Genomic DNA, 26,646 nt, shown 5'->3' on the forward strand with positions numbered 1-26,646 from the left:
GTTTCTAGGTTCGTCAGCACCATACCCGTGCTCGTGGGTTTCACCGAAGTGGTAAACGTCTGAGACCTGCATCACTTGGGGCTTTCCTCCCATATTAAGCTGACACGCCGCGATATAACTGGATAAATGTTAAAAGCGGCGTTAAACCCAACTCACTCAATCACTCGCCATATTTGTGATGATTGTGGAACATGGTTTTAAGGTTCAATAGGCCACAGTTGTAGTATGCTCAGTTCAGGAGAAGACACTATTAGTCATATCCAACTAGTCTGCAGCTTGGGATAAAACAACTAGTATGTATAGATTGTTACTAGTCTCAGACAGATGGACTAGTGGTCATGTCTATCCCTGTCAGTTTTTTGTATTTTTGTAATGGGATATGTCCGACCCCACTTTGTTAGTGCTGAAAGCCTCATGTTGTTGTCAGACTCACAAGAAAGGTATGTCTAATAACATCTCGTGGTCAATTCCTGGCAGGTTGTACAAGACTTCCGCACTCTGCTGGTGGAGGGAGTGGCCCAGTGTACAGACGATTCATGTCGCCTGACGTACCTGCGAGCGATGGGCAACACCGGCCTGTCTGACACAGTTTCCACCATCGTGAAGCTTGCTGTGGACAGCAACAACAGCATGGTTTCCATCACCGCTGTAGAGGCGCTCCGGCGGGTCCCTCGCACGTTGATCACTGCGGAGGTAGTTTCCTGCAGACTTACACATTCAAATGTTGTTGTTGTTTATTGTATGAAAGGAATGTGTGAACACATTTCAGATAATTCACCGAGGTCTAAGACCTGCATCACTTGAGGCTCTCCTCCCACATTAAGCTGACACGCCGAGATATAACTGGAATACTGTTAAAAGCGGCGTTAAACCCAACTCACTCACTCATTACAGAAAATAAAGGGAAGATAACTCACTTATAGAAGGCTATTGGTGTGTGGCACTAGTTAGTTCCCTTTGGTAGTGAGACATGCAATGATGTTGCTATCAAACATCTATCTGTATTAATGTTAAAAATGCACTCACTCTAGCTGTGCAGAGTTGCTTACCTTTTCTATGCCAGGATCTACTGACATACCAGTAAACTATGTTTATAACAAACACACTTTAATGAACTGACAGATAAAACAAACTGTTTTTTGGTCCCCAAGATTTACAGTATAATGACATATATATGCTCATAATGAACTTCGGTTATAGCAAAGTAAAAGTAGTGGTCCCTTTGAATTCGTTATGACCATAGTTTACTGTATTTTGAATCTCAATTTGTCTTGTTAATGAACTACTTTAAACTTTAACTTTGAAAATGTTAAAGATCAGTGTCACTTTGGACTTTTCTCCACTCGATCACTGTCTGTGCAGGTGAGGGCCTCCCTGTCCCTTCTGTTCCACCAGAGCGTGCGTCGCTATGACAGCAGTGTGAGGGTGGTGGCGCTAGACCTCCTGCTGCAGCTGGACCTGAGTCTGATGGAGCTGCGTAACATCCTCCTTGCAATGGCCGACAGGGACCACCATGAGCTCTCCACTTTCATCAAGATGAAGGTCCTTGACAGGGCGCAGAATGACGAGAATCTCAGGTCTGTCACCACATAGCCACACAATGTAACATATGTAACTAGTAATCTTCTTGTAATTGGGGAGATTTATGGTTTGATGATGTATACAATGCCCAGATAATTCATTTGGAACTGATGGTGTTAGCAGAAAACACAAAATGTTTATCAACACAATTACGTGCTTATTTACTTTCCGCGTCAAGTCTATATTTAGAACCGTTATATACATCTAAAAGATATTTAAAATCTTATAAATCACAAAAAATGTTTACTCATTTCTTGAAAAAAACAATAGAGGGATGAATAGATGAGTGAAAAAATATTGGTTACCCAATGAAAAATGTAATAACCCAATTAAAATAGAAACCCTAGAGTAAAAACTCAATTGCTCAAAAAGTTATCTGGAGCTCTGACATCACCTTTGAATGCTATGACATCATACTGGAATGGATGATGCCACATGGTTCCATGATAACTAAACTCGCCTATTTAGCAGATTGTGGAAAAACAACTAAACTGAAGGTCATATAATCAACATGATACCCATTTTGCATTTCAAAAAGTTTGGATTAAGAAAAAGAAAAGATCAAGAAAAGTATCCATCATGTTCATGCACAGTGAATGGTCCGGGGGTCCGTTCCACAACTATCGTAGCACTAAGGTTATCGTAACTCCATACTTTAACATTGACTTACGACTGTGGTTGCGATGCGATTGCCTTGTGAAACAGGACCCAGGAGTTTTCTGAGCCTTGCATAATTTTTAATCACTCATATTTGCCAATCATATTGCAGCATATGCACCCTGTAATAGCTGTAGAATATTCATCATGATCATGGAATGGTTTCAATTTTATTCACAATTCTTCATTTACTGGTTCTCAGGAGTAAATTACAGACAATATTGAAGGAAGGAAGAATCAACAACTACCAGCTGATGGCCCAGGTGGGAAAGTCCAGCTCCTTCACGGGCTACCTCGCAAGTAGGTTCACACAGGGCCAGGTGGGGGACTGTGGGCTCCCACCAACCCCTATCCCCCTTTAGAAAATTAAATATGGCCCCTAATGACAAAAAAAGCAACAAAGATACTTAGTTATTGAAATACTAGTCTGATTCCTGAAAGCCAAGTGATCATTACACCACTAAAATTAATGTAAGAAACTTCCCCTCTCCAGCTGAAGTCTTTGTTATCAGAATTTAAGATTATATACTCTTATGTAAGGATAAGCCATATGGATGAACAACTTATTAATTACAATTAGGACTGATGTTTCGATGTAGGTTCTAACACTGTTATCAAGCAAGTGATGACTTCACTACACCGAAATGGCGCTCCTAATTGTAATAAAGAAGATGTTTATCCATATGTTTTAACCTTACTTAAACTTCTACATGCCCCTCAAAGAAAAAATACTTTTAGTTTTCAACTTCTTAGTAAATATGTTTTTAAGTATTGTCATAATATTGGTTTACATCTTTGATAACTTAAACAAAATGAAAATATTCTTGGTTCTCAGAGAGCAGTACATGAACAGAAAGCCTGCTGTAATTCATTGCCTTGCTACAGTAATACCACCTCAGCCCGGAGATCACACAAACATATGCAATCTTCCTCCTTGTAGAAGTTCTGTTCAAAGTTGATCGTGCTGTACATAGTTGACATTCTTGTACTGTGTAAATAACAATAACCATGATACATATGTTTCTGCAGAAACTGAAGATCTCAATTGTTCATACAACCTGTTGTTTGAGAATTCCAACTCCGGAGTTATGAAGCGCAGCGGCATGAAAGTCAATCTATTTGGAAATGTGGAACAGCCTTTCATGAATGTAAGTTGTGTGTCACATAGGACTTGCTGTTAACAGATACATCACTTAGTGTCAGAAATAACAGCTGCTGATCTTTGTGAAGTCGGTTCAGTGTTAACATATTTGATTTCAAACTGTGTATGTGCTTTTTAGTTCATTAAGATTCACTTTCAGTTTGAATCTTTGGCCTGATTATCATATTTGTTTTCCTCTCACATTAAGCTTAAATACTGAAGGATGAGTAATCTCTTATTCACTGTACAGGTTGTTGTGTCATATAGACATGTGCTTCTATTTGTATTAATATGAGTGGAGCTATGTCAGATCAGGATGTATGAGTGCTGCTATTTCAGATCGGGATATACGAGTGCTGCAATTTCAGATCGGGATATACGAGTGCTGCTATTTCAGATCGGGATATACGAGTGCTGCAATTTCAGATCGGGATAGATGAGTGCTGCAATTTCAGATCGGGATATATGAGTGCCTCTATTTGAGATCGGGATATAGGAGTGCTGCTGTTTCAGATCAGTATATACGAGTGCTGCTGCTTCAGATCAGTTTATACGAGTGCTGCTGTTTCAGATCAGTATATACGAGTACTGCTGTTTCAGATCAGTATATACGAGTGCTGCTGTTTCAGATTGGGATATACGGTGAGGCGTTGGAGTCGCTGATGGGTGAGGAGGAAGTTCCTGTGGAGGGTGAGGGAGAAGAGGAGGCAGTGGGCCCCGAGATTGCTGCTGGATTGTCATTCTCCCTCATGGATGTGCTTCTCAAGCAGTACGAGTTCTTCCGGGGAATGTCTGGGCTGATGTCAGCAGTTTGGAGTGCCCCATCAGAACTCACCTCAGCTCTTCAGGTAAGCAGACTGTGTTAGGGATCTTGTCTAAGTAGGACTCTAAAGTAGACAGGCATGACAGGAGGACATCAAAATGACAGTGACTCACTTCTAGAATGTATAGCCTATTCTTGGTGGTTGTTATGAATAACATCTATACATATTGTAAACAATAACTACTTCCAGAGAAGTTAATTCTTGTTGAATGGTTGCTACCTCTGGCTACTGGAAGGTATAATATATAATATGACGGGACACAAAATGCTTGATCAACACCGCTAACTGTGTTTTCGTCAAAATAAAATGATCAGAATTGTAACAGGTACTGAACCAGAGGTCAATATAATCAGAAATGTCAAACAGGACCCTGTTTAGCAAAGGGATTATAACACCACAACTATCATAATTTGTAAATTTCAACTAACAAAAGTTATAACACAAAAATTGCTTTGTCAAATGGAGCCCAGTTGCCTAATTTGGCACTTGAATCAAATTTAAATATGCATTCTAGACTGCATGAAACTATCATGGCAACACAATCTTTTCAGACAGCCAAGAACGTGATTTTGTGTTCAGCCATTCTCATGTTTTCTATGGTTGTGGCTTCAAATTCGGGTGCACCTCAAATGAGTTTGTCAGCACCATACCCGTGGGTGTAAACCGCCTGTGACATTCATCACTCCTTCTTGTGTAATGCATGGTGGCAGCATGAGTGCCAGATCAGAGTATTGAAGACTGTTGTTCTTGCAGGGCAACCTGTTGCTGCAGGACCATTCCCAGAGAGTTCATCTGTCCAATGGCCTCATCCTCAATGTTGAAGTCATTGGCGTCATCTCCATCGACCTTTCAGGCTACGTCAGCATCAGTCTCTGGAACAGGAACTGTGAATCACTCATTAAAAACAGGTTGGTCAAGTAATCATGATAAAGTCATTGTCCCGGAACTTCAGAACATTTTTATCCTTACTGATACCTCTAGATCCGAGTCTTGTACATTAGTTCACATGATTCATTACATTTGATATTCTTAGAATCATTTGCTAAAGGAGCTGAGATAGCTAACCATACCTCAAACTTGCATCCGACTTGGCAGATCATAAAGGGGAGGTGGTCAGAGAAAAAACCATATGGACCCCAATGACAAGCCCCACACCCAATACCTTTATTTTATTAATATACATCATTGTCTGCTAGTTACTCCCCCACCCGAAATGAAACATCCACCCACCCATCCAAACAGAGTGTGAACACATGCAAGAACGCACACTTCAGTGAAGAATTTGAAGCCTTTAAACCAAGCCTTTAAAACATTGTGGATCCTTCAGTGCAATCCTTGTATCAAGTGTTTCTGTTGTCTAGTGGAGCTCTGTATGTAGAGGGGAACATGAGACTGGAGTCCTCCGACCTGGGAGCAGGCATAACCTACAGTGGAGAGGGGCAGTCGGCCATTGACTTCCTGTCTGATGCAAACTTTTATGAGATGCCACTTACACTGTGTCTACAGATGAAAAGACCAGATTTTAAATTCCGGTGAGTTTTAATAGGTTTCAGTGACAAATAAAGTTGTTTTGGACTAGTGATAGATATGTTAATTTTGTGGTGAATGAGTGAGTTGAACAGTGCTTCGAACAGTATATCATTGATATCACAACATGTCAATTTAATGTCAAGTGAAGTGATTCAGGTACATTTACTGCTTTGGTGAAACCCACAATCACATGGATGGTACTGACAAACCCATCTTCCCGAGGCAAGGGAGTTAACTGACTTAAAAAGTCTATAAAGAGAGGCATAGAAGGGACATAACTCGCAACAGCCACTGGTGGCGCTACGATCTAGCCCAGGAATTCCAGCCTAGTTCGGCAAGGGTGGAAACTGGACTTTTATAGTCAGTTAACTCTCTTGCCTCGGGAAGATGTGACAAACCAAGATAGAAATAAAGGGTGAATCAGGAATTCGAACCCAACACCAGCTGGTCCCGGCATGTCTAAATGACACCTTAGTTACTGTGCAATGCATACCCCAACATTTGTGGTGAACATTTAATGTATCAAAAAACTTATATGAGCATTTGTTAATACTTTTTGTTTACATGTTATATTGCAGGATTCCGTCAAGTATGAATGTCTGTGTGTTCATGTCTGCTCTTTTTGTTACCAGGGAAACAGTCAGCAAGTACGAACAAATCAAGGGGTTGAAGAAGTATAACATTCGACTCAGCAAGACAACATCTATATCAGGAGAGTCCTTCTTCCTGAACAAAGCCAACTCAGAGGAGTGTAAAATAATGAAGCAGGCAGAAGCATAACAGGTAGGTGTGCCACTGCATGTTACTGTATCACCTGTGTCACAGTGTCACTGTGTGCCATCAATGTCATCATGTATCTGTGTGTCATTGTGTGTCACAGTGTCACTTTGTGCCATCAATGTCATCATGTATCTGTGTGTCATTGTGTGTCACAGTGTCACTTTGTGCCATCAATGTCATCATGTATCTGTGTGTCATTGTGTGTCACAGTGTCACTTTGTGCCATCAATGTCATCATGTATATGTGTGTCATTGTGTGTCACAGTGTCACTGTGTGCCATCAATGTCATCATGTATCTGTGTGTCATTGTGTGTCACAGTGTCACTGTGTGCCATCAATGTCATCATGTATCTGTGTGTCATTGTGTGTCATAATGTGTCACAGTGTGTCATCAATGTCATGTATCTGTGTGTCATTGTGTGTCACAGTGTCACTGTGTGCCATCAATGTCATCATGTATCTGTGTGTCATTGTGTGTCACAGTGTCACTGTGTGTCATCAATGTCATCATGTATCTGTGTGTCACAGTGTCACTGTGTGCCATCAATGTCATCATGTATCTGTGTGTCATTGTGTGTCATTATGTGTCACTGTGTGTCATCAATGTCATCATGTATCTGTGTGTCATTGTGTGTCACAGTGTCACTGTGTGTCATCAATGTCATCATGTATCTGTGTGTCATTGTGTGTCACAGTTTCACTTTGTACCATCAATGTCATCATGTATCTGTGTGTCATTGTGTGTCATAATGTGTCACAGTGTGTCATCAATGTCATGTATCTGTGTGTCATTGTGTGTCACAGTGTCACTGTGTGCCATCAATGTCATCATGTATCTGTGTGTCATTGTGTGTCACAGTGTCACTGTGTGTCATCAATGTCATCATGTATCTGTGTGTCATTGTGTGTCACAGTGTCACTGTGTGCCATCAATGTCATCATGTATCACTGTGTGTCATTGTGTGGTATTATGTGTCACTGTGTGTCATCAATGTCATCATGTATCTGTGTGTCATTGTGTGGTATTATGTGTCACTGTGTGCCATCAATGTCATCATGTATCACTATGTGTCATTGTGTGGTATTATGTGTCACTGTGTGCCATCAATGTCATATGTAACCCAGTGTTTTTTGTCTGTTATCATGTATTACTGTGTGTCATCATGTATCACTGTGTGTCATTGTGTATCACTGTGTGTCATTGTGTATCACTGTGTATCACTGTGTGTCATCATGTATTACTGTGTGTCATCATGTATCACTGTGTGTCATCATGTATCACTGTGTGTCATTGTGTATCACTGTGTGTCATTGTGTGGTATTATGTGTCACTGTGTGTCATCAATGTCATATGTAACCCAGTGTTTTTGGTCTGTTATCATGTATTACTGTGTGTCATCATACATCGATGTGTGTCATTGTGTGGTATTATGTGTCACTGTGAGTCATCAATGTCATATGTAACCCAGTGTTTTTTGTCTGTTATCATGTATTACTGTGTGTCATCATACATCGATGTGTGTCATTGTGTGGTATTATGTTGTTGTTGTTTGTTGTTTAACATTGCACACCGCAATATTCCAACCATATAACGCCGGTCTGTAAATGCTCGAGTCTGGACCAGACAATCCAGTCATTGACATCATGAGCATCAATCAATGCAATTTGGATATGTTGACATGCATCAATTGGACAGACTTAGATGGATGATAGAACACACACCTTACAACATAGGCATGACTATTAACCTGAAAACCGACATGCCCAAAAAACTGCATGGTTATATAACAAAAACAAATCCTTAAGCTAAACAAGTTTTCATTTATTTCTATGAAATGTTACTTCTATTAAAAGTATTGGTATTTAAGCATGGTATTGATGGCAACTTTTGAGTTTGGTACTAGTCATAAAGTGTGCAATGCCTCAGTAGCTAGATCAATGTGTACACATGTGGTGTCTCCGTAGGCAAGTGACTTTGTTTGCAATATGCCTCTGTTCACCCAGCAGTGAATGGGTACCAAGTAGGATGAGATGGGAATAATTAAGTGCGCACTGATCAATTGTAGTAGTCGCATCTGTGCAGCCTATAACTTTAAAACTACTGCATGGATTCTTTTCAAATGTAGGGAACAGTTTTCCATATTGATAGAAGAAGCTCAGTGCAAAGTTTAATTTTTATGTGTGTATTTTCTGAGAAACTTTGATGTTTTTCATGTTGTGCACTTAGAATTTGTTTTACTTCAACATTTGTGAGACCTAGAACTTAAAAACTTTAAAAAGAAATTTTTTAATTGGAGGTACTGTTTCTATGCCAGTACAAGAGGTGCAATGGAAGTTTGTTACTAATAGTGGTAGTGGCAGTGGCAGTGGTAGTAGTAGTAGTAGTAGTAGTAGTAGTAGTAGTAGTAGTAGTAGTAGTAGTAGCTGTAGTAGTAGTTTGGCAGTCTCAGCTTATTTCATTGAAGTCTTCAAACACTATTACAAGTGTCCACAAGGTCACATTTTATTGTGTATACCAATGGCATTAGGCCGTTAATGATGACTGGATTACACAGAGAGAGTAGCTCAGTTTCACCAAGGTGTTATTACAATATCTATAACTGGGCAGAAGACTGGCACCAGACCTCTGAGAACAGTCCCCCTTTAACCTTAAGCAAATCAGTCATAACATTTATCAGACATACCACTGAACCTTTAGGCATGAAAAGCTGATGTACATGAGTAATGTTATCTCTCTTGCACTCTCATCACATGCACATACTAAAAATAAATTTATCAATTTATTAATAGGAACACCTCTTGATTGATAAGATTTGGATATGCAACTTCTTTTCCCAACATTTATGTTTATGTTTCCATGATGAATTCTTAAGAAAAAACATCTGAATTAACCATACAACATGACTCAAATGATAGGATATATACTGAACAACAAAAGTTCCTGGACATTGAATAAGATTTAATGCAAAGAATATGTTTTTTACCAAATCTGAAACAATTTCTCATGGAATGGACCAGCTGTTGCACAACGTCCTGAGGGATATCTGTCCATATCTGCTGGAGCATGTTTCGAAGTTCCTGGAGTGTCTGTGGAACATGTGGTTGACGTCGAAGGCGCCGATCCATCTCATCCCACATGTGCTTGATCGGTGGATCAGGGGAGCGAGCCGGCATGACATTCATGTTGTATTGTTGAAAGGAATCCTGAACCAGTCGAGCAATATGAGGCCGGGCGTTGTCATGTTGAAAGGTAATGCCTGGGCCATGATGACGCAAAAACAGTAGATCAACATGGCTGATGATCTCGTCGCGGTAGCGCTGTCCATTGAGATTTCCCTCTACCACTGAAATGGGTCCGCTGTCTTGCTGTAATCCCACCCCATACCATAACGCTGCCGCCCCCAAACCGATCTTCTTCCATGACACAATTATTGACGTAACATTCACCTCGACGTCGGCACACTCGAATCCGTCCATCGCTGTGGCTGAGGTGAAAACAAGACTCGTCAGTGACTAGAACTTGTCCCCACTGCATGGCCGTCCAGCGTAGACACTGTTTGCACCACTGTAGCCGTGCTTGACGGTGGTTTCCTGTCAAAATGGGACGTCTGGCGGGTCTTCTGACGACAATCCCTGCACATCTGAGGCGATGACGTACGGTTTGTGAAGATATTCGTCGAAGGCCAGGGATGATTCTTGCAGTCACTATTGTTGGCGGAAATCGATTCCGTAGGTGTGTTGTTCGAATCCAGTTGTCTTGTCAATTATTGGTTACGTGTGGCCTGCAACTTCGAGGATTGTGTCTGACTGCATTTGTCTGTTGCCAACATTACCATAAACACCAAATGGTGTTTCTGAGGACCTTAAATTGTCTTGCAACATCACGTTGACTTGATCCTGCTTCAAGCATACCATGGCTCGCAGACAGGCGTGGCATTTCGTAATGTTGAATAATTGCATAATTTTGTTGTTTTTCTGAGTGATTGTTGTCAGCACGATGCTAAACAATGCATATGGAATCCCGTTAACGCACATGTTTTTATACCCATTCTCAGGTAGTGAAATGCATGGGGCTTGCATAAAAGTCAACTTTTCTGTAGCAGTTCGTTTTTGTGACTTGATTCCATACATGTACTACAATATTGAAAACCAACTTTACTTGTTTGAAAACTACACTAAAATACTGGTGTCACAGGAGCTTTTGTATTATATTTGTACACATATACATATGTATATATGTTTACGTGTGTGTGCATTAAGAAGAAACTTGTTGTGGTATACATAAAAAAGATAAATGTTGTGGTGTGCATAAACAAGGTAAATGTGTGCATAAATAAGATAAATGTTGTGTGCATAAATAAGATAAATGTTGTGTGCATAAATAAGATAAATGTTGTGTGCATAAATAACATAAATGTTGTGTGCATAAATAACATAAACGTTGTGTGCAAAAATAACATAAACTTTGTGTGCATAAATAACATAAACGTTGTGTGCATAAATAGCATAAACGTTGTGTGCATAAATAACACTAATGTTGTGTGCATAAATAACATAAATGTTGTGTGCATAAATAACATAAACGTTGTGTGCATACATAACATAAATGTTGTGTGCATAAATGACATAAATGTTGTGTGCATAAATAACATAAATGTTGTGCGCATAAATAACATAAATGTTGTGTGCATAAATAACATAAACGTTGTGTGCATAAATAACATAAACGTTGTGTGCATAAATAACATAAATGTCATGTACATAAATCAGATAAATGTCGTGTACATAAATAACATAAATGTTGTGTGCAAAGATAAGATATATGTTGTCGTGTGCATAAAGGGATATATGTTGTGGTTTGCACAAATTGAATACAAAAAGATGAGATACTGCACATCTTGTATATCCACAACAAGCACATCATTGGAGATGATATAAATCTATGTGAGTCTAAAGATTTCACAGAATCCTTGTCAAATATTGCTCAATTTTCAACAAATATCAACAAGATCACTACTTACTGGCTGTCTTGCCATGAGTCATCTGAGGGAAGATGCTTACCATCATTTGACACACTGAACCAGCTGTGGTTAATCCTTCAATTCTGAGGTGCTGGCGATGAGGGACGAGGCCCATGCTCTTCTGCAAAAGTCATGACATATATGCCTTAGACACATATTGTCAATGAAATCTTTGATTAAATAAAACATTTCTCTCTTCTAATATTTTTTTTGTCTAATGGTGATTTCATCAAGAATACAGCTTGGCTTTGTTTATAATCAAAATTGGTTTTGGCGTTCAAAAAGTTTTATGTAAGATATGTGGATGACATTTCCAACTTGAGGTATCAGGGACTAAAATTATGCCCAATGCAGTTCTCTATTTCGACTTTTACTGAATGTTCCCACGTTTATTCAGGTAAACATTTGACTTGTGGTTGCATGTGTTTGTGTCAGTCCCACCTTGTGGGGCAGGATATGCTCATCTCATATCATCACTAATGGATAGATTAAAAACTAAACATGAATGTGAAATAGACAGAATTATACAATGCATTCTGCTTTTAGCAGAAATTCCACAGAAATGTTTTTGTCACTTTATTTTCATCAAATAAAATGCTGAAACATGTATTCCACTGACATGGTGCATGACTATGGTACCATGTGTAATGCAAGATAAAGAGCATTTTATTTGAATCATTTGTCCACAAACGCTTCAGTTATAACAAATTATGGTTATCAATTGTTTAATCATGTTAATAGAATGTACATACGCCATAGCACATGTCTTCCACAACAAATGGCTCTAGTCTCTTATCCACACCAAACACACTGAGGATCTGTGGCTATCCACAAGACCTGCGTAAGTGTTCTCTGTTGGTTTCTGGTAAAGTTGGGAATTATATAGGCCAGCATGCTGATAAGCACAGCTCATTTTTCATCTGAATCACATTCATTATCAGGATTCTACAGTAAACCATTTGTTTATTTCTGGGACTAACAATCTGGTGGTCTTCCCCTCACTGTCAGTAGGTGGTGCTTCTCTTAGGTCAGGTGATGACCTCAACAGAAACTATTCATAGCAACCAATCAGAAGCTTCTCACAGCCTCATCATCATGAGTAGGTGGGGCTTACTTTTTCGGAGGAGCTATGATGGACTATATTATTTGTTGGTGTAAGTGTATCTAATGCTGTTTTGCAATATGGTAGAGACAGGTGCATTTGTTTGTCTGCTGTATTCAGTGCTGTTCTATTGTGCCAGAGGTAAGATCAGATATCATGGCCTCATGGTTTTATGAATCACGAATCTGTGGATGTGCAAGAAGAAGGGAGGAGCAGATCCAGCTGCACCTTTCAGTGGATCAGTCTGTCATAATTTGTCATCTGTTATGTCATCAATGAGTCATGAAAGCATCTGGATATAACTGGTAACCTGAGTCCAAGGTCAACGTGTTTCACAAGCTTCTTTCTGTACCATTGAGATAATATTTTTGCTGGGCACAAGCATTGTCATGAATGAGAACATTTTCTTTGTGATGAGGTCTATGAATGTTATGAATTACCGTTCCCTTCAAGAATAACTCTTATCTATTCATTAGTAGTTGAAGTTTGCTCTGTAAGTCAACATAGCATTGTTAAAAAAACAAACAATATAATTTGCTTCAAGTACCAGGGGGCACTGACCCTTAAAAATCCACATGACCCTCACATAACTGTGTAATATGGGTACCTTGTCCCATATTTCTGATATCTGGCAAATCATTCTCACAGGTAATGGATCTTTTGACCTGCAATAATATTCAAATAGCCAGTATAAACAACAAATGAGTTTTCTGTGCAAAATATTTCTTTCCCAACACTGTATCCATATGTCTGTGTTTGACCTGTAGAGGTTCCACTTGGATAGCATCTTGCACAATTATTATTTCTAGCAATGACAAGGCTAGCGTCAGCACCATCAGCCTGCTGCCTAGACTTGCTCAAGTCTCTAAGGCATTAATTATTAGTTAAACCATAATTTCTAGATAATATGAACAAAAAGAACAAGTTGTCCCTATAAAAGACTTGCTGGCTGATTATCTAGACTTGATTATTATAAGGATAGAATTGCTATACATCCATGGACATATCATTCAGTACAGCCTTGGAGCAAGGCTATCTGCTGCCTTACAACAAAGGGTTGCTGTTGCACGTTTCACTACGCAACGCGATGCAAGAACGTGTAATTGGAACAGTGGCAGACTTCCATCAAGGTCAGCATCTGTTGAACATTTAGGAGCTGTGGGGTTTTGTTTGTTAATTGAGACAGCCATCAGGCAGTTAGTGACAGATCCTGACCAACCTCTTTAATCTTATACCTGTACACTAGCTCTCTGTCTCTGGTATGCAGAGCATATTCTGGGTTGCAACTGATGTGGTATTATCCTGTACACTAGCTCTCAGTCTCTGGTATGAAGAACACATTGGATTGCAACTGATGTGGTATTATCCTGTACACTAGCTCTCAGTCTCTGGTATGAAGAACATATTGTATTGCAACTGATGTGGTATTATCCTGTACACTAGCTCTCAGTCTCTAGTATGAAGAACATATTGTATTGCAACTGTTGTGGTATTATCCTGTACACTAACTCTCAGTCTCTGGTATGAAGAACATATTGTATTGCAACAGTTGTGGTATTATCCTGTAGACTAGCTGCTAGTCTCTGGTTTGCAGAAGTATTATGGATTGCAACTGATGTGATATTATCCTTTAGACTAGTTTTTAGGGTCTGGTATGCAAGATATATTCCGGTTGCAACTGTGTTGTGAAGTTTTTCATCGGTCCATTCACCAGTGCACTTACAGATGTGGCTCAGATATTTGGCTGCGTCACAGATTATATTTGGAGACACATTCATGCTAGATACTGTTGGTTTGTTGATAATGTAGCAGGAAATAAAACTAATTCCTGTTTTTAATTATATTTAGTGCCAATGTTTGAAATTGATTTTTCCTGTAGAAAAATAGTTTGGTCCCATATTTGATAAGGATTTTCAATATGGATCTGGTAATATACAAGTTCAACTGTATTACGATGTACCAGTTTTCAAAATATATTTGTCCTCACTCTGAGCATGTTTATGGTCCTCAGATTACTTTGACTATTTAATATATACGTAGAGTTCCACTGATAAATAGTTGATAGTATGCTGTCTTTATACATGGTATTATTACCTTGCACAAATGTTAATTCATCTTCATATTTCTTGGAAGGAGTCTATGTGTCAACTGAGTCAAGTCCAAAACAAACATGAAGCAATACATTCAGTTAGATCTGTGAGTATACTTGAGGTCTGCCCATCATGTAAAAAGGGTTTTTAAATCTGGTATTTCACTATGAGCATATGCATTATCAACTTCACAGCTCTTGCAAAGGCATGCCATGGATTTCCAATACAAGAAATGATTGTTATATAACGAGTTCTACAGGTTACTCAAGTGTATACTCAGTAAAGGGTCATGTTGAAACTGGCCTAAGACTTGAGATCACTCCCACCTCCAAGATTGGGTCCAGATGTCATGTTTTCAGCATGGCTGATCTTGTGTCCCCTGCCAGGCAGACTCCGCAACATGGATCAAGTTTCCTGTCTTCCAAGTCATAGAGCCACAACACACAGACTGATAGCAGGGGATATATGCCAGTACCAAAGGCCATTGGAATTTGCAACAAATCTGAATGAAAACATAGTCACGCCTTGATTACTTAAAGCTGTTGTGTACTGATATACTTTAACATTCACGCCATATCAAACAGCTGTTTTTATGACTGACAGCGAGTTTAACACAAGTACAAATAACTTTTATGACTAGAATTGTGTTTATGCCAGAAACTGCCCGATGCTTCCTTAGAATGTGGATGATCTTTTCGTGCAAGACATGGTTGACTTTGAACACATTTTATATCTCTTGTCGAATATTAATACTTGATGATACATAGGATTTGTGCAATGTTGCATCATTCACACCCGAGTGACACAAAGGACAATCTGGTATTTGGTATCAATGGAAGCTTTTAAAAACCAAGAAATATTTTTCACCCTTTCATCATTGTATCCTGAAAAAACATTTGGTATGTTCTTATATTGACTCTTACTGATTTCAACTTTGGTGAATATCACCTTGAACAGATGAACATTCTTCAACACTGTATGCTTGGTGAATGGTGTGACATAAGCTAGCGATGTGGTACAATGTGTTGTTTTTTTAGCAAATGTATATATGGGCAATACTGATTAAAGTGAAGTGTTGATATGAGCGTTATCGCACTGTGACCCATGGAGTTCCAGACAAGTAACTCCTTGTTATATATCTGTACATGAGTAACACCCTCACACAAGTCAGCAGATGGCGTGGGAAGCATCACTGCTGAAAGAGAGGAAAGTAAAAGGTAACACAAATTAAATAACAAGAAAAGTTTTCAATATTTCTCAGTCACCTGCAGATATTTCGATTATCACAAATAGCATGTAGAACAACAGATAGTAGGTTATACCACAGAAAGTAGGTTATACCACACATAGTAGGTTATACCACAGATACGGTAGGTTATCAAAAGTTATAGGCGGCAATCCACACAGCTGCTAAACAACAACACAGTGTAAGATGATTGCTGTTTGTGTGGTATGTCAAGATGCCTCTTATTTATCAACACTGCTGAGGATGTGGAATATCTCAATATGCTTCTTGTATTCACAGCCTGACTTACACACAGCTTCAGCAGAAACACCAACATCCTTAGATATCCAGTGGCAAATCACACAGATATGTCCTCTGCGCATCCAAACCGGGTTCAAACATAATTTCTGACCATAATCCATTTGGGGCTGGTCATGTCACCCCTTTTGGAAACCATACCATGTGTTATAGATAGATGAAAAGCTCTTGGAACTGTGTATTTGACAGTATCACTAAAATAAATCAAAAACCCCAAAATAATGACTTTATAGCCATTTGAAGTTATAGAAAAAGCAAAATTTTCGGTGACTTTTAATTGTCCATCAGTAACCCCTTATGCTTCAATACCAATGGCAAAAACTAATAACAGAATGCAATCTGCGGAGTCGTTATATGGCTGAAATAATGCTGATGCGATGTTAAATTTTAACTGACTCACTATCTGTGGATGTAGCAAACACTGGGCAATAATCTCAATACAGACAAAGAAAGGGCAGGGGGAAATAGAAGAGGAGTCACTCGCAAACAATTAAGTGAAGTGTATGCAGAACATTTCCCAAAATTCCAAATACATATTTGAGATCCTTAAGATATTACCACTATGACTGCATACTAGAAACTAGTAATTTTACCAACTTCAAGGGATTCATCTGGGTACTTGCAATATGACCCTAAATAAAAAATATGCTTCTTGTAACCCCCGACTGTCCTGAGAATATAGCCATCCATTCTAAAATACAGTGTGCAAGAAGGTCTGTGTGAAGTAATATGGAGATGGTGAAGTCACTTCTGAAACTGTGGTAGCAATTGGTTCCAGGTTATTTATCATAACACAGAATGGAGATATATTACTTTGGATAATTGAAGATGGGTAAAAAGTAAAATTTATTTAGATCTTATCTCACTGAAATGGAAACTAGCAGTGCTTCTTGTGTAAGACTCCATCCGACAGTGCTTCTTGTGTAAGATTCTATGCTGTCTGACAGTGCTTCTTGTGTAAGATTCTATGCTGTCTGACAGTGCTTCTTGTGTAAGACTCCATCCGACAGTGCTTCTTGTGTAAGATTCTATGTTGTCTGACAGTGCTTCTTGTGTAAGATTCTATGCTGTCTGACAGTGCTTCTTCTTGTGTAAGACTGTCGACTGGCCGACAGTGTCTCTTGTACAAGATTGTAGACATGCCAACAGTGCTGCTTCTTGTGTAAGATTGTAGTCAGGCTGACAGTGCTTCTTGTATAAAACTATCCAGCAGTGCGTCTTGTGTAAGATTGTAGTCAGACTGACAGTGCTTCTTGTATAAAACTATCCAGCAGTGCGTCTTTTGTAAGATTGTGGACAGGCTGACAGTGCTTCTTGTATAAAACTATCCAGCAGTGCATCTTGTGTAAGATTGTGGACAGGCCGACAGTGCTTCTTGTATAAAACTATCCAGCAGTGTGTCTTGTGTAAGACTGTAGTCAGACTGACAGTGCTTCTTGTATAAAACTATCCAGCAGTGCATCTTTTGTAAGATTGTGGACAGACTGACAGTGCTTCTTGTATAAAACTATCCAGCAGTGCGTCTTGTGTAAGATTGTGGACAGGCTGACAGTGCTTCTTGTATAAAACTATCCAGCAGTTCATCTTTTGTAAGATTGTGGACAGACTGACAGTGCTTCTTGTATAAAACTATCCAGCAGTGCGTCCTTTGTAAGATTGTGGACAGGCCGACAGTGCTTCTTGTATAAAACTATCCAGCAGTGCGTCTTGTGTAAGATTGTGGACAGGCTGACAGTGCTTCTTGTATAAAACTATCCAGCAGTGCGTCTTGTGTAAGATTGTAGTCAGACTGACAGTGCTTCTTGTATAAAACTATCCAGCAGTGCGTCTTTTGTAAGATTGTGGACAGACTGACAGTGCTTCTTGTATAAAACTATCCAGTAGTGCGTCTTGTGTAAGATTGCAGTAGACATGCTGACAGTGCTTCTTGTATAAAACTATACAGCAGTGCATCTTGTGTAAGATTGTAGTCATGCCGATAGTGCTTCTTGTATAAAACTCTATACTTTGAGACAGTGTGTCTTGTGTAAGATTGTAGACAAGCTGACAGTGCTTCTTGGGTAGAACTAACCAGCAGTGCTCCTTGTATTCCAGCCAATAGTGCTTGTTTGGTGTAAGATAGTAGACCAACCAGCAATATATAAGATTCTGTACTTCCTGACAGTGCTTCTTGTGTAAGACTCTATCTGACATGTTCTTGTGTAAGACTCTAAACTGGCTGAAGTGCTTCTTGTGTGAGATTGTAGTCCAGCCAATAGTGCCTTTTGTGTAAGATTCGAAACTTTCTTGCAGTGCTATGTGTGAGACTGTATACGATCCGACAAAGTGTTTTTTGTGTATGATAAAAGACCAGCCTCCAGTGTTTCTGGTGTAAGATAGTAGACTGCCTGGCAGTACCTTGTGGGTCTGTGACTCACACAACAGATGGATTACATTGCAAGAGGATTCACACAGACAACGGTCTGATGTGACCGCATTCCAGGTTCACATTAGGTCAGAGTTGTAATGCTTAACTAAGACGATATATGTCACATTGTCATGGGTTGTTACAATGATAGTCTTTCATTACTGTCAGAATTGATAAACTCCTTGCAGGGATATCTTTTGTTTTAATTAAATGCCAACCAGAAAAAAATAGAGTATAATACTTAAAAATATTTCGTGAAATATTTTACATTAAATAAGTTATTGTTTATTCACTGATTGTGATATATACGCTAGGAAGTCCCATGTGAAGGTCTCAAGAAATGCTTCCATCCCAAACGGTGGTCTGTTCACTATTTGTCATTCATTAGAACATACTAGCTTATATCTCACACCAGTGGTACTGGAAGCCAGAAAAATCTTAACCACAGAACCTTCATCAACCGATGTAATGGTTTGTGTAATCAACCATGTTTTGTAAAGATACATCGTAGAGAAAATTAATTTGGACCCCACAGTGGCAACTTCTTCTATTTATACACAAGATTACCTTACAGTTGAGGAAAGTTATACTCTATCTTCCCATGCAGCTGTAGCATGTGTAGGAATTTTGTCATATTGTAGCTTTGTAATGACAGTAATTATGGCTCTTGGTGTTATTTCTGGCAAGGTACTATGTGGTGTAGGTTACAAGGGACATTCAGGTACAGTGAGGCGAGTTAGCCTAGAATGTATCCATGTGCACTCCCTTTGTCTTACTATGGAGCAAGGGTACTAATGTCTTTGTCCTTATTAGATCAAAGTACTATTTTTAGCTTAAATACTTACATGTACTGTTCAATGAAAGGCAAATTATGTCTTATGGGTAAAATCAAATTTGTTGTCCATATGTGTTTAGAGAAACCAAAAGATGCTAATTTTAGGAATAGCCATGTAATCAAAGTTGAGAGAGAGAGAGAGAGGGCATTGGGAGGGGACAAGGGAGAGAGGGGAAGGAGGAGGGTTGGGTAGGGATGGGGGAGTTTACAGCACCAAGACGTAACAAGGGTCTTGAAACTGGGAGATGAAATGGTGGCAAGTTATGTGTGATGGTTTTGCTGAGGAGTTGTGGCATGCCTGGTGTAAGGTGATAAGCCTCCAGATGTGGGGTGACAGTGTTTCCATGACCGATTCCCCCATACACGGTGCCTCATCCTCACCCCCATGTTGCTTCCCATAATTCCTGCCTCAGCCCTTCCTGTCAACAGTCTTCCTTAATGCTCCACCTTTCATATGACTGCCTGCATCTATACCTACTGTCTATCCTTCATCGACCTCTCCCTGCATCTCCCACCATTCCTCCACCCCCATCTATCTTCTATTTTGTCCTAAGCTTCACCTCCCAACCCATGTGACCCCGAAACCCACCCATGTGGACCCCCTGCGTCCCCCCAAACCATCTGCCCCCCCTGCCTCCCCCTTCCTGACCCCAACCCCCTGATCCTTTATACAGCTCTGTGCAAGGAGAAATTTTTCTGCATTAAAAAAAAATGTTGGCAGGTCTTATGTCACAACATATCAGAGCTTATGTTAGCCAGGGCACTAGTGCACCTTGTTTCAGTTTCTCACAATATGTTTATCTGATTGGCAAAATATCACAGCAAGGGTTACATAAAGACATGGTACTATGAAAAACATGCGAAAAAGTTGGATGAATGTTTTATCCTACATATTGTTAACCACCATAAGTCCCAGCAATGCCTTATCACTTATAACCGCATGACAGAAATAACAACTCTTTTCAAACAAGGGAACACTAATTTAGCACTGGCAGCACAAGGGCAGGGGAGGGAGAAGTGCATCCCTCCCCCCTTTTTTCAGTTTAGACACCTTACATGTAACTGCGCCCTCGAGCATTCTTCATGATTCAAGTATTATGTACACGACCTCATTTTTCAAAATCCTTGATCTGCCTCTGTAAAGCATCTGAAAAAGTGACACTTCTTCCAGAATATTTTTAGTAGATGTAATTGGAACCTAAGCAAATAGATTATACATTGAAGAACTTGTTTGTAGACACATCATTAATATTAAAGGTGAGACACTGATAATAGTGTGTAAGCAAATAGTATCTTCCTTGCTATAATGCTTAATAATCACCTATTACCCTTCTGATCTCTGCCCTGCCTCCAGACCCAGATGATAAGAGGGGTTAAAGGTATAGATTTGTGTGTTCCCTGGCACCAGCTCTGTAAGGGCAGATAAATGTGTGACAGTCGTCTAGGATAATACAATATTTATACATCTCAGGCAGGGTTTTACCTTGACTAACAAAAGTGGGGGTCCAGGAGACTCCCAATAATGGAGTATGAGCTAAGGTCCTAGCTGGCAATATGAGGGTCATGTAGAAAATGAAATGGTGTAGTGTACAGTGTGTACTGTATGTTTTGATAATTAATTTAGAGCCTGGAATTATTTAATGATCCAGTGGACAGTGGTCATGATTATGGGTGAAATGACCGACACCCATAACTGCTCTTGATGCACTGTAGCTACAGTTGATATTAATGTGGGCTTGGGACATAGTATATTCTTTTTCTGAGTCCATTCTCAACTTTGTACATACTGGACGCACATTTGTGCGTGGCATAAAACCCTGATCTCAGGTAAATAATTGAAGTTTATGTATGGGAGGGAAACATATTTTTATCAATTAGTTTAAGTTTCTTTCACATGAATCATGTACCAGGCCAGACACATCACTGTAACCTTTTCATTTTGTTCATCAAATCCATAATGATTATGACTTTTAGTCTGTATTTTCTCTGAAACAAACACTAAGCTCAATTTGAATCCATTCTTTTCTGTTTTACATAAGTTGAAGTAGAGACAGGGAATCAGTTGAGCACAGAGACGAAAAGGTATACCAAAATATGTTTAAATCCCATTGAAAAACTATGGTTGTTATATCTTATCTGCACACTCTTTTGAGGATTATTTTTTTAACTATTTTGTCAGCTGTTCCTTTAGAATTGATGTCAGTGTGGCGTTGATGATTTCCATGTATTTGTGAGGACCAGGAGTAGCATGGCACACATGGTATTATGTGCTAGAAATAGACTTGAGAGGATGTTGAAAGAAATGATTTTTGTTATTCACAAAGATAAAATTGGTATGTGTTTATTTTCTGTTATCTTGGAGATTCTTTTCTATGGCATATGAAACCGTATATGATATTTCCTCTGCTCAAGTTTGGGTTTGAATTCAACAATTTTGTGTTTTTAAATGAACAAATTGTCTCGATAACTGGATAACAATAAGGACATATCTAACCAGAGGTTGACACATGGTATTCCATTTCAATCTGCAAAACCACACCACTTAAAAAAACATGAAAAATATTTTGTATTTGAATGCTCAAGAGCAGTGTTACACTGGTAATTATGATGCCAGTAACTAAGGGCACATTGTCTGCATGGTTCTGAAAGATGATGATATGAACAGCACAACAATTCATTGCTTGTTTTGTAAGCCAAAATACCACAATGAAGGCAGCAAAAGATTTTTCACCAGATCTCACTGGAGGTCAATCCCAAAGAAAGAAACTCCAATATCAGCTAATAACCTTAGAACATTATTCTGAAAATTCTTTTTGTTTGTTCTTGTCTTTACCTGACAGAAAGTTTCTATAACCAAAAATACAAACAAGAAGAGGTTTGAAATAAGTATAGAAATTGAACATGCATGGTATATTTTTAAAAGGTCAGTGGTATATAGTTATACCAAGGAATTCTGTTTGTCCATCCATCTATCCGTCCACCCTTCTGAGGAAATTTGTTTGTGCGGCCTATAGCTTGCATAAAAGTACAACATAGATTCTTTTCAAACTTGGTGAACATTTTCTATACCAAATAGGAGAGGTGCAGTGCAAAGTTTGATTTCAATGTTTGAATTTTCTATAAAAAAAAGAAGTTATTTTTCATCTTATTTCTTATAATGTTTTTACTGAAACATTTGTGCGACTTATAAATTGAAGACTATTGGATGGATTCTTTTAAAATTTCAGAAACAATTTCTATACTAATAGGAGAGGTTCAGTGCAAAGTTTGATTTTGGTACCGGGTATGTATTTCTTTCTGAAAATATATGATTTTTTCATGTTTTGAACATTGTGTGACCTATAACTTCAAAACCTCTTCTTGGATTGTTTTCTAGTTGGGGGTACAGTGTCTATACCAATAGATGAGGTGCAGTGCAAAGTTTGATTTTGTTAAGTGAATTTTCTGAGAGAAAATTGCTTTTTTCATGTTTTGAACTTACAAATATGTTGAAGTTGAGGTCGGGGGGTATTAGTGGGCTCTGCTCACTTTTTGCCTTGTTTTATGTTTGGTGGATAATAAAATACTCATCTGTAAGACAAGGCTTTTGGTAGATATGATACTAATAATTAGTTCATTTTGGTTTTTATGCACAAAGTGTCAGCTGTGTATTTGTATGATCATAGCTCACACACACGCTACCTACACGCTGCAGTCCATGTTTTCATCAGCAATGATGTTTTGAATTCCTGTACAGCATGTTTTGTGTTGATGATCTCAACTATTGAGTGTATTTATAGCTGGCAGCAGTTAAACTTTATCAGTGTTCTCTCCTGATTCCATGGAGAGTATGGAAGCAGCTTTGTGGAAAACATTATCAGCGAAACAGTGAAAATATTTGATAATACTGACTGGAATTCTGAAGGAGGAAAATAAATAGCAACCAGATGAATCAAGATGTACTTGAAATATTATGCTGAAAGAACAGCTTGGATCATCAGATATTTAATGTGAGTAAAGCCTTGACAAAGAACGGACCGAACTTTAGAAGTTATAATTATTATTACTGTCTTAGATTAGAAAACATGGCTCCACAAGTGCATTTTGACAGTTTATGTATTAATGAGCTCTATTCTGTGATCCATATTAAGGATGAAAGTCAAGGGATCCTTGTCAAATAGCCATGTTTAACATATATGGTCAAAGAGTTCTTGCATGAAACGATATAGACAAAACATTGAGTTCACATTATCCATTACTATTCTACCAGGGTATCTGCACCATGGTCTGAGAAACACTTAATGCCATGTGTAAGATGGTTTACCTAACACAGAATTCCAGCCTGGCATGAGAGAGATGGATTGTAAGACCAGCATGCTGTCATGGTTCACCAGACATGATGTGTGGACACTGTCCAGTCTCAGGGCCAACTCACCATCAATAATGGCAGCTTGGACTCTCTGGGAATGCACCTAAACATCCATGTTGTCCTTTCATGCTTTTTCAGGGACCTGTCATCATTTATTTATTAGGGATGGGGGTGGGGAGAAAAACAACTTTGGCCTGGCCTAACAAAAAGACATAAATTGAAAACTATTCATTTTCAATCTATCTGTGTACATTATTGTATCTCATTAACACAAGTTATGGAAATGTGTACATTATTGTATCTCATTAACACAAGTTATGGAGGTGTTTCATAAGCATCATCACTGTAAGTAAAATGCCAACAAGATACCTGGCACTGAAGATGGTCATTCTTGTAGCCATGCAAACAAACAACATCTTGAAGAGGTTTCAAGGTCAATCATCAGTGACCTCCTTTATCAGTCTCATCATGTACTGCCTACCATGTTGGTTGTCATGGAGCTGTGCACATCATCTGAGACTAAGCATTGAGTCCATTGTAAGTAAAGAAGCTTGTCTCTGGTCAATCCGGCTTGTGATGAAGGTCATGAAAATATTTGTAGTCCTCTATTGTAAATCATGTGGACATATCACTTTGGCATTGGGTCCGTAGGGGCCATGCCATTGCCCCTGGCTTCTTTATCATGTTCATCAGGGCCTTTGACAGATAATTTGTCTCCCAGATAGGGCTGCAATATGGCTTTATTGCCTCTTTGGTCATTGTATTTGAAAGGGGGTGAGAACAAATGAACCTGGCTTATTACTGTATTGTATGTTAACACTGGTGTTTGGATAGGATCCATTACAAGAGACAGATGAGAACACAGTTTGTTTTATGTAGATGTTTTTTCTTCAGTGTGCTTTTGCACGTAACAGTGAGTGACTGAATGTGTTTAAAGCGGCTTTGAACAATATTTCAGTTATATCAGAGTGAGTGAGTGAGTTTGGTTTTATGCCGCTTTTAGCAATTTTCCAGCAATATCATGGCGTGGGACACCAGAAATGGGCTTCACACGTTGTACCCATGTCGGGAATCGAACGCGGGTCTTCGGCGTGACGAGCGAACGCTTTAACCACTAGGCTGCCTGACCGCCCCCAGTTATATCAGAGCTTCATGTGGGAGGAGATCTCAAAGTGGTGCAGGTCTTTGTTGTTTTCCACTTAGGAGAAACCCATGAGCATAGGTATAGTGGAATGTAATCACTTCAAAGAATTTTGATGCAATGATGGGATGAATTGCATCTGAAACTATTATTTTATCAAAAATAATATATTCCATTATCAAGTTATTTTAGTTGAAACGTTTACTCTGATATAATTAAAATAATAATAACCATAACAATAGCGTATAGCACTTTGGAACAAGTGATATCTATTGCCGGGTATGTTTTGCTTATGGAACAATTTGATCAGTCACCGTTAAGGCCGCCAATGTTCTTGCTACAGCAAATGACTGAAAAACTGCAAATATTGTAATTACAACCGACAAAAGTTATATGTATAATATTAGGCAGTTACCTGGTTCGAGGAATGTATCCACATATAAAGGACCAATATTCCATACAGCTGAAGCTGTACAAAGACACTTGTTTGATGTCTTTGTGACAATGTAATATTTTAACATATATATAGCGTTTGGGGATTATCCTGTCTTCTTCTCACAACTGATTACATTAGTTTGTTTCCGGTGTTTCACAGATGTGTCATATATCTCATTGGTCAGCTGAGATTGCACACAGGACAACTATGTTCATGATGTTCTTTAAAGAAATCCAATGAGTTAGATAACAATGAGCTGTCAATCGATGTATTCTCGGCTTATCCTTTGAACAAAGTATTATTGTTTTTTCATGCGTAGATATGGGTGTATTCCGTCTGTTTTAGTAAACCTTCATATGTAAACATTTACTTTAGACAAATGCACTGTGCAAGATAACAGTGATTGATCAAACAACATACGATTGGTTAATCCTTTGAACAATGTTTTTTTTAGCAACTCAACTGACCATTTCTCTCTTGCTGCACTGCCACATGCATATTTAATAACATGTAATACATGCACCAGATCAGTCCTGGATTTAAAACCCAATCTTAGATTAAATAATTACCCCAGACTAAAAAATACCAAGTGCAAACCACCGACTTCATTTCTGTCCTTGACACCCTCAGATGCAGGAGCACTTTATTGAGTTATTTTGCATAGTCTTTGTCGGGTAAACTGAGTGGTTCCACCACTAATTATGCCTGTAATAAAGTTATTAACTGAGCATCAAGTGAAAGAAGACAAACACACAGGTTAGGGTTTATACCATGAAACATGGATGACAAGAAGGCGCAGTAATTGTTGTATTATATACAATTTGCCTGAAAAATAAGGGTCATTGCTGTTTTGAGAATATGAACTTGACTTTATTGTTGCAAAAATAATATGTACACGTTTTTGCTGTATACTTAACTATATAATTGTACATACACAATTACACAAGCAGATGGATTTTGCAAGGTTATAGTAAGCATTGTCCAATCAAATGTGAGGATTCATGGGGAATCCCCCTTGCTGTCATTGAGGTAGTCCAAAACCTAGTTTGTTGAGTTGCTGACACTAATTGGTATCTGTGATTACACAGGCTAATTAAAAAGGCACCAGCTAGACAACTGAGAGTTGGGGTGTTGTTTCCCTTTAATAGTAAGTTTATGTGTTGAAATTGTTTAATTTTTTATACGACCACCTGTATTGGACATAAGCCC

The 26,646-nt window shown here is 38.8% G+C and overlaps 1 protein-coding gene across 1 annotated transcript in view; it reads left to right on the top strand.

Moving 5' to 3' along the window:
- LOC139468980 (microsomal triglyceride transfer protein large subunit-like) overlaps nucleotides 1-26,646 on the top strand; it is a 46,499-nt gene that overhangs the window by 14,055 nt on the left and 5,798 nt on the right. The window contains exons 11-18 of the mRNA XM_071251121.1: nucleotides 478-693; nucleotides 1,363-1,577; nucleotides 2,441-2,538; nucleotides 3,268-3,386; nucleotides 4,009-4,227; nucleotides 4,957-5,111; nucleotides 5,565-5,735; nucleotides 6,366-6,516. Of these exons, the coding sequence (XP_071107222.1) occupies nucleotides 478-693; nucleotides 1,363-1,577; nucleotides 2,441-2,538; nucleotides 3,268-3,386; nucleotides 4,009-4,227; nucleotides 4,957-5,111; nucleotides 5,565-5,735; nucleotides 6,366-6,513 (1,341 nt within the window). The 3' untranslated portion in view covers nucleotides 6,514-6,516. The remainder of the gene's footprint in view (nucleotides 1-477; nucleotides 694-1,362; nucleotides 1,578-2,440; nucleotides 2,539-3,267; nucleotides 3,387-4,008; nucleotides 4,228-4,956; nucleotides 5,112-5,564; nucleotides 5,736-6,365; nucleotides 6,517-26,646) is intronic.

This window comes from Haliotis cracherodii, unplaced genomic scaffold (assembly GCF_022045235.1).
Source record: "Haliotis cracherodii isolate W230 unplaced genomic scaffold, xgHalCrac1.p SCAF_2, whole genome shotgun sequence".
NCBI lineage: Eukaryota > Metazoa > Mollusca > Gastropoda > Lepetellida > Haliotidae > Haliotis > Haliotis cracherodii.